General features: G+C 49.6%; 1 protein-coding gene across 2 annotated transcripts in view; it reads left to right on the top strand.

Moving 5' to 3' along the window:
• Znf584 (zinc finger protein 584) overlaps positions 1-3,945 on the top strand; it is an 8,215-nt gene extending 4,270 nt beyond the window's left edge. For both annotated transcript variants that reach the window (XM_033766104.1, XM_033766105.1), the window contains exon 3: positions 1,859-3,945. In XM_033766104.1, coding sequence (XP_033621995.1) covers positions 1,859-2,946 — 1,088 coding nt within the window. In that variant the 3' untranslated portion in view covers positions 2,947-3,945. The remainder of the gene's footprint in view (positions 1-1,858) is intronic.
• Positions 3,946-9,251: the final 5,306 nt, after the last annotated feature.

Below are 9,251 nucleotides of genomic sequence, written 5' to 3' on the forward strand. Positions count from 1 at the left end.
ACCACTGAGCTAAATCCCCGGCCCATTTTTATTTTTTTATACATGTAAATTTTTTTTCAGCTTGAGTTGAGTTTATTGGTACATTTTAGGGATACAGTACAGTTACATTCTGTGTTGGGATGTTGTACCTCTACATGACAAGTCTTGGTTCTCATTTTTTCCCCTTGTCCCTGCCCTCTATACATGTAAATTTTACACCCCCACCCCCACCTCCTGTGCTGGGGATTGAACCTCAATTGGTTTTTTAAAAATTTTTGAGGTAAAGTCTAAGTGACTTAAGTTGCCCAAGCTAGACTCAAACTGGGATCCTTCTGTTCAGTCTGCCACGGTTCTGGGATTACAGTTGTGTACCACTGTGCCCAGCTGAGACCCTGTTTTAAAATTAAAACTTTTTGTTTACAAAGAGCCACACATGCTGGTACACACCTATAATCCCACTACTCGGGAGGCTATTGCAAAATGATGTCAGGTTCAAGGCAGACCATGTCTTAAAATAGACTAGGACGTAGCTCAGTGGTAGGGCACATGTCTAGTATACTTAAGGCACTAGGTGTGCTGGGTGTGGTGGCACAGTCCTGTAATCTCAGCACTCAGGAGGCTGAGGCAGGAGGACCTGCAAGTTCAAAGCCAGCCTGGGCTACATAGTGAATTCAAGTCCAGTATGAACTACTTGCCTCAAAAAAGAAAGAAAAAGGGCTGAGGGTTTAGCTCAATGGGACTGTGCCTGCCTCATAAGCTCAAGGTCCTGAGTTTGATCCCTGGTACCAACAAAAAGAAAAAAGAAAAAGGCACTAGGTTCAGACCCAGTCCTGCCCCCGCCTCCGCATATGTTTACTGAGCTACATGGGGATGTTGAGCCATGGTGTGCAGTTGGGTATGTGACATGCTTAGCATAGCAGAAGCCAGAGGTCTCCCTGGAGAAAGGCCCGGTAAGTGCAGGAAGTTCTTCAAGTACAAGAGCTTTGTTCTTCACCAGAGCCCAGAGTGGAGAGAGGCCCTTTCTGTGTAAGCATTGAGGAAAAAAAACCTATGAGGCCCACTCAGGCCTATACCAGCACTGTCCTTGGTTTGTAGACCTGAGGTGCCTGGGTGTCAGGGTTAGGCTCATGATAGGCTGGGTGCCTGTGTACACTGGGGTGTGGTATTATACTCAGGGACCACCATCCCCCTTCTCCCTCTACACACTGCCATCCTGCCATCTCCATTCCGTGACTTGCAGGCTGTAGATGGCCCACCTATACCCTTGTCTCAGTTTCCCCTTCTCTGTTCCTGGGCGAGGCTGTGCACTAGTGACCATTCTGTGTGTAATGTGAAATATGCACATATCTTTAAATAGTACTGAACACTAGCTGATGTTTACACAGTACTTAAACACCAGCTACTATTTTACAGTCCAGTTTTGCTAAGACTAAACCTCTGCCTCTTCACAATGCTTAGCTGACATGAGCTACTGAGTCCCTGTTGAAATCCTCTATAGAGGACTCAGGGACCCCAGCCCTCTTCCCTGTACTACACCTCATGTGTTTGTTTGTTACTGAAGATTAGACCCAGAGCTTTCTTATTGAACTACATCCCCAGTTCGTTGTTATTTTGAGATGATCTTGCCAGGTTGCCCGAGCTGGGCTTTGACTTGCAATCTTCCCACATCAACCTTCCAGAGTGCTGGGATTCCAAGCATGCATCACCATGCCTAGCTCTGTTTTTGTGTCCTCATCTGAGTTTAAGTCATTCCTCCTCTGTCATTGATAGCTCAGCACATCCTCACCCAGATCTTCCTGGGTGACCACCCTTCAATTCCATGGGTGATGCATGTACTTTCTTCCTGCATTCCAATTCCAGAAACTGACTTGGCTTTCAGGTTGCTTGTGTAGGGTGAAGGATGAAGCTCCTTCCAAGCAAGTGAAGAGTTGTGGAATCCATGTGGGAGAGCATCCCCGCACATGTGAAGAGCAGGGTGACAACCCAGCCACTAAAGGCCTCTGGCCTCAAGTCCCCCTGAATGAGGGGAAAATACGAGGGAGCCTTGAGCAGAGGCCAGCCCTCCCTAGCCCCAGTCAAAAGCCACAGCAGGGCATCCATGCCACACAGAAGCCCTTTAAGTGCAGTAACTGCAGAGAAAGCTTCCTGAAGGCATTTGCTCTCCTCAACTATCTGATAGCCCACCCTGAAGAGCGGCACTTCCAATGCCCAGCAGGCAGAAGTGTCCCCACCAAGAACTCAGCCCTCCCTGATGACCAGAAAGATCCGCATGAAGAAGATGCCCATGTGTGTGGTGAGTGTGGGAAAGCCTTCAGCTATGCATCCAAACTGAGGAAGCACCAGAAGATTCATATGGGCATACGGCCTTTCCAGTGCAGTGAATGTGGGAAGACCTTCAGCCGCAAAGATGCTTTGGCACTGCATGAAAGAACTCACACTGGAGAGCGGCCGTATGAGTGCAGCAGGTGTGGCAAGGCCTTCAGTGTGCTCTCTACCCTCATTCGGCATCGGAAGGTCCACCTTGGAGAAAGGCCCTATGAGTGCAGGGAGTGTGGAAAGTTCTTCAAGTACAACAAGAGCTTTGTTCTTCACCAGAGAGTCCACACTGGAGAGAGGCCCTTTGTGTGTGAGCACTGTGGGAAAACCTACGTCACCCGTTCAGGCTTGTACCAGCACTGGAAGGTCCACACTGGAGAGCGACCATACGGGTGCAGCCTGTGTGGAAAAACCTTCACCACCCGCTCCTACCGCAACCGGCACCAGCAGTTTCACACTGGGGAGAGGGCCTACACGTGCACTGAATGTGGGAAAGCCTTTAAGCACAGTTCTACCCTGCATCAGCACAGGAAAATTCATACCGCAGAGGCCTCTGTAGGCCAGCGCAGGCGGAGATGCCACAAGCGACTAGCAACTGGCTCAGCAGGAGAAACCTCATCCCAGAAAGATGGGGAAAAGCAGCCTTTGTGAGGGTGCTATCTGAAAGAAGTGAGGCCTCCTACACCCAGATGCCATCCTGCACTCCACCTGACCCTGGGAGATTCCATGCATGCCACCTGCATGGGAAGCTTTGGGAGCCACACTGCATTCTCTGCCTGTTCCAGCTGTTGGCACATCACTATTGGCTCCTGTGACAGAAGCCATCCCACCTCCAACAGGCAGGTTCCCACTGTGTATGTAGTCACCCCTCTATGTCCAGGTAAACTGACCTCATCCCCCCTATAGGAAGGAACTGTGAATGTTGGAGCCCACGACAGGCCTCCTCTTCCTCCCTGTGACTGAGAGGTGTGGACAGGACTGTACTGGCCAAGAGGAGCTAAGCCATCTTCTTGGAAGCGTCTAGATCTTACCATTTTCATAGACACTCAACACCGCTTGTGGTAGTTGTCCTACCATGGCAGATGCTACTTCTTGCTGCTTGGGAAATGTAATAAAAGCCTTAAGTCATATTTTGTAGTTGGGGTTCTGATTCATGTGTGTGTGACACATGTGTGTTGGGGGTTAGGATCTGAACTAGGCTCTCACACTGTGAGTAGAGAATCACTTTCCTGGGTTCCTGGGCTCTCGTCTGCCTTGGTAGGGACTGCAGGATGGCAGAGAGCAGCTGTGGTCAATGTTAGCCAGTCTGATGTTGGGCTCTCTTGTGGGATGGAGCAAGAAAACCCTGTACTTATGGGATGTGGCTTCTGAGACCCAGCCAGTGTCTTTGGATGCTGTGCTAGGAGTACTGTTGTGTACCACTGCACCTGGTTCCACTCACCTTCTTTGTCAGGTATTCAGTGCACATGCCTCTGGCTGGTATAAGTAATCACTTGAAAGTCATAGGATGTGGGTTGAATGAAGCATGCTAATGAGTCAGCCAAAGGACTTGCCAGAATGTGAGCAGAGGGGCTGTCTTGTCCCAAAAGGTAAGATTTTGCAGCCACCTTTCCTCATTTGTTTGTTTTGGGGGTTTTTGCTGTTGTTTTGCTAGCAGGGATTGAACTCTGGTCCTTGTACTTGTGAGGCAGGTGGCGAAACCACTGAGCGAAATCCCCAGCTATTTGGGTTTTTTTGAGACAAGGTCTCACTATGTAGTTGAGGCAAACCTTTAATTCACTCTGTAGTCCAGCCTGGCCTCAAACTCAAGTAATCCCCTCTGCCTCAGCCTCCTGAGTACTGGGGTTATAGGCATGCACCACCATGCCTAGTCTCATCTCTCATCTATAGGAGGACATTGTGGGCTGGCAATTTAGCTCAGTGGCACCACATCTGCCTCACAAGTGCAAGGTCCTGAGCTCAATTCCCAGTACCAAAAAAAGAAAGGACACTGTGTAAAGAAAACCAAAGAGCCACCTGAGAAATTGCTGTAGTTAGATACAGGTTGTCACACAAGGGTTTATGTGCTGGAGTCTTGGCCCTAGTGCAGCATTAACTGAGGTGAGGCCTTGTGGGAGTGGGAGGTCATTAGGTTATTGTGGCCTTGTTCTCAGAAGGGATTAATGCTGGCCTTGTGTAGTAAGCTGCTTCTCACAGTGAGTTGTGACAGGAAGTGAAAATTGGCCCTGCTTTCGTTTTCTGCCTCACCGTAGATGATTTCTCCTGCATACCATGACATGTCCATATGAGCCCAGAGCCCAGACAGATAGGACTGCCCTGTCTGGGACTTGAAGTCTCCAAAACTGTGAGCTGAACAGACTTCAGGCCAAGCACAGTGGCCCATGCTTATGATCCTAGCTACTCAGGAAGGTGAGGCAGGAAAATCCCAAATTGCAGGCCAGCCTAAGCAACTAAGTGAAACCTAATCTCAAAAAATAGGGCTGTGATGTAGCTCAGTGTTCACTGGGTTCAATCTCCAATACTGGAAAACTACAAAGCACCCAACCACAGTATTTTAACAACAAAAAAACACATTAAAGCAGCAGGAGATAAACCTTTTGATCTCCCTGATCCCTAAGTCCATTTGTGCCTGGAAGTGGTCTGTGGACTTTCTGGAACTAGCTAATACTGTAAATGACTTTACTTTGGTGGTAGCTAATTAGAGTAATCTACCTAATCTTTTTTCACCCCCAGTATTAGCAGTTGAATCCAGGGCCTTTCACCATAAGCAGTCTGCTTATGAGATACACCTCTGTCCCATTTTGAGACTGGGTCTTGCTAAATTACCCAGGCTATCCTGGAAGTCAACATCCTGCCTCAGCCTCCTGAACAGCTAGGAGTACAAGTTTAGGGTTGGGTGCAGATGCCCTGAAGAGAGCTCCACCTGACTTGTAGACCCCTCCTGCACACCAACACACCTCCCAGGAGCATCCAGGATAGAGCCTCCTGGGGCCCAGCGAAGTCTTGTGTGTCACATTCACCGATGAGCCCCAGACCCTACTGTATGAGGAGTTCCTTTAGAAATGGGTCACCTGAGCCCGGGATTTAGCTCTGGTGCTTCTGCCTGCCTTGTAAGTACAAGGTCTGGAGTTCCATCCTGGTACTACCAAAAAAAAAAAAAGGAGCAGGGGAGGGAAAGAGAGAAAGGGCTCACCAGTTAAAATTTACTCCAGGTCCTTCTTGCTTCGAACAAAGAATTAAGTGGGACAAGCCAAAAACAGTGCCAAAAGTTTATTTGAAAAGTGAGAGGTGACAGGGTAAGGGAGAAAGTGGCTCTGCAGAGTCAACATGGGTTGAACAAGAGAGGAAAAAAGAAAAGAAGCAGAAATGAAAGTGCACCTTGGCTCCAGGAGGCTCAGGGTGGGCTACCATGAAGTCACAATAGTGGGTTCCTTGTGGTATCCTGTCTCTTGTGTTGTGCACATCTTTGGCAAGAAGTTCTACATACAAGGGTCCTGGGAAATACTTGGCGCTGTCCTGTAAATGTAATTAACAGGTGTCACTTATTTCCCCAGCCAGCTTTGCCATGCCCTACCTCCTGTCTCATCACCAGCATAGAGGCTGAGCATGCATCCTTCTGAAATCAGCCCTGGCCCTGGGGTCCATGGCGAAGTGAGTTCACCTCCAGGTTACTAGGCCAGCACAACCCACTCCCAACCTCAAGTCCTGTTTCTCTCCTGTGACCTGGGCTGCAGGGCTTCATGCGGCTCCTTCCTATCTGGGGTCACTCCTAGGTGATTTCCTTGGAGAGGTCTTCCCAGCCACCAATGCAAACTAATATCTATTGCTTTCAGTCCCTTCTTTCTTCAGAATTCCGGCTTCAAACAGTAATTATCCTGTCCCTAGGTCCATGTGTATGTTAACTCTTAATGCACACTACACTGAGATAAAATTTGTCTCTTGCTGTCAACAGGCATGGTCTGCACTCTCGGTTCCTGGGGACATTTGTCAAGTGTATGGTTCCTCTGCCAGACCTGGGGCCCATCATCTGCTGACCTTGGGGAGGGAGGAAGGAGGGCAGTGGAGGAAAAGTAAGTAGACCCCTCTCCCTAGGCCTGAGCATGTCCCTGAGTCTGTGTTTGTATTCACCCCACACTGATAGATGACCCAGACTGAACCGAACCAGTAGGGGAAGATCACACCACCCCCTCGCCTCACTCCCCCTACTGGAGATGGAACCCAGGGCCTCCGCACTGAGCTGCATCCCCAGCCAATTTTAGTTTGTATTTTGAGGAAGGATCTCACCAAATTACCAAGCTACCCAGGCTGGTCTCAAATTTGGGATTCATCAGCTTCAGCCTCCCAGAATGCCGAGATTAAAGGCACATGTCACCAACACTGGCAATTTTGGCAGAGTGAGTTTTTATTGAAATGTTTCTAGAAATGTTTTCCAACATTTATAAAATCAAAAGACACTAAAAAATTGAGACCTTTTTGGAGAAGATCCATATTAACTCCACCATGTTGTTTCCCCACCCTTAACGGTGACACACCTGCTTGGTGGCAAATAGAAGTGTAATCATGAAGCCCATGCTGTGTGACTATAAAAATCCTGCACCTCATACCAGCCACGCTCAGGTCCATGAGCTCTTGTCTTTCACCTTGGGGTTCCCACCTGTGCAGTAACAGCTGTGAGGTGATGTAGGGGAACATTCCTGAAAACCCTAGCCAAGGTGATACCTTGGTGGGCCATTGCTTAGCTGTCTCATGGGTCCCTTCACAGTGCTGAGGCTGTGTGACACTCCCTGCACTATAGCAAGGAGGTGTTTGCTGACATCCACAGAGTTCACAGGCAGTGTGTACAAAAACACACAACTCTTCCTACAATTCTGGTTCTTGCTTTTGCTTTGTGTTGTATAACTTAAGAGCCCTATATAGGCAGGAGCTTGGTAAGCAGGGGGTGTGATATCAGTAGCGCAGCTGCCTGACTTATGGGCCCTTTTGATTTTAAAATTTTGGAGCTAGACATAGCACATCTCCCTGGGATTCTGTGTCTGTTAATCTATTTTTGTTTTTTTGTTTTTTTTTTTTTTGTTTTTTTTTGAGTCAAAGTCTTGCTGTATAGCCCAGGCTGGCTTGAACTCAAAATCCTCCTGTCTCAGCCTCCTGAGTGCTAAAATTACAGGTGCATGCCACCACATCCAGATGATGTGCTGGTTAACTTTGACTGTCCAGCTTATTGTGTTAAAAGTTGGCTGGGCATACGTGTAAGCCTGTAATCTCACCACTCAGGAGACTGACTTAGGAGGATTGCCACAATTCGATGCCAGCCTGGGCTACATAGTGAGTTCAAGGACAGCCTGAACTACAAGGTGAGATGCACGCGCGCACACACACACACACACACACACACACACCCTAGGGTCAACCTTATCTCCCTCACACACAGAAGCCAGACTTTTCTTCTGCTCAACAGGCAGCCAGCCCTCTGTCCAACCACCAGAAGCACACATCCGGGTGACAGAAGTCGCCTATCTGATCTGTCCACCTCCATCCTCACCACCTCTTAGTGTGCTTGGGCACGGTCACCACTTCCTCTTCTCCGAACCTTCCATGGCTCCCACCGCGGTCAGAACAGAGTTCCAACTCCTTCTCAGTTAACTCTGCTGTTTCCACCAGACTAATGGAATCTGAAGCCTGAACGTTTCCATCTCATCTCCTTCGAGTACGTAATTTACACACCGTATATCGGGGCAGCCTTCGGAACTCTTCCCATAAAATCCCAGAAATGAGAGCCACCTGTACAGCAGACAGCCTGGATTCTGGGTGCCCGGCCGTTTTGGGGCAGGAGAAATCAGGATCAAGACACTCCAGTCTCCCATCGGGACCCAGAACCAAGAGGACGAGTGCCAGAACGTGAAACCTGGGGCTCCTGCCACTCCCGGCCACCACAGACGGCGGCGCCTCCAGTAATGGTGATGGCGCGCCCCGCGGCACTCAGGGACTCCGAATGCCTCGAGTGGGAAACGCGCCCCAGGACTCTGTGGACACTCAGGAACAAAGGCCGGGTAAGGAGAAAGTGCCTGGCCCTGGTGGAAGGCCGAGGTTAGGGAGGCGCAGCCACAGACTGGGAGCAGGAACACCTCCGCCCTCCTCTCCCTCCGCCGCCCGCATACCTCCGCCGCAGCCGAGCAAAAGTACCCGACGCGGAAGTTGCGACGGCCAGGGACCACCCCAGTTCCGGGAACAGCTCTGTGAGCTGCGCTTCGTCGCCTAGGTAACTGGGAAAGGCGCGCCTGCCTCAGGGTCCAAGGGACTCAAACTACGCCACCCGCGCCTTTGCAAGGCTGACGAATGAGAATCTAGGAAAAACGGTTGTGGGCGTGTCCTAGCACTATGGCCCAATGAGGGCCTTCGGGTGGGGCTTCATTAAATTGCTAATTTTTCCAGGCTGGCATGACCTTTGATCTTCCTGCCTCAGCTTCCCGGAGTCCTGGGATTACAGGTTTGTTCTACCTCACCTGGCTCCAGGACAGTCCTTGATCTTTTTTTTTCATTGGAGGTGGAAAATTCTGCTGAACCCATTCCCAATAGGTGAAGCAGTTGCAGGTATAGAGCTCACTTTCGGGTTGTATGTCCCCAATCTAAGTAGCTTCAACAAAAGTAATTACTGGTACACGAAACCCAAAAAACCCACTTGGCATCTGCCTTCAGGTACTAAATAGATCTGGGGCTCAAATTCTTAAGCCCCGTTCACTGACCTTCACTCAACTTTTCTCTGCAGCAATTCATGGGCAGGGCTCCCTGGAGAGTTATGCCAGCAGCCCAACTCATAGATATCTAAGGTCATAGGGACATGGCTTTGGATATTCTGATGCCCGCACGTACACAGAAAAAGCCCCAGAGGCTGGAGATGTAGTTCAGGGGCACCGCAGCTGCCTCACAAGTGCAAGGTCCTGAGTTCAATACCCAGCACA

Source organism: Fukomys damarensis, unplaced genomic scaffold (genome assembly GCF_012274545.1).
Source record: "Fukomys damarensis isolate Sample0158 unplaced genomic scaffold, DMR_v1.0_HiC HiC_scaffold_19, whole genome shotgun sequence".
Lineage (NCBI taxonomy): Eukaryota > Metazoa > Chordata > Mammalia > Rodentia > Bathyergidae > Fukomys > Fukomys damarensis.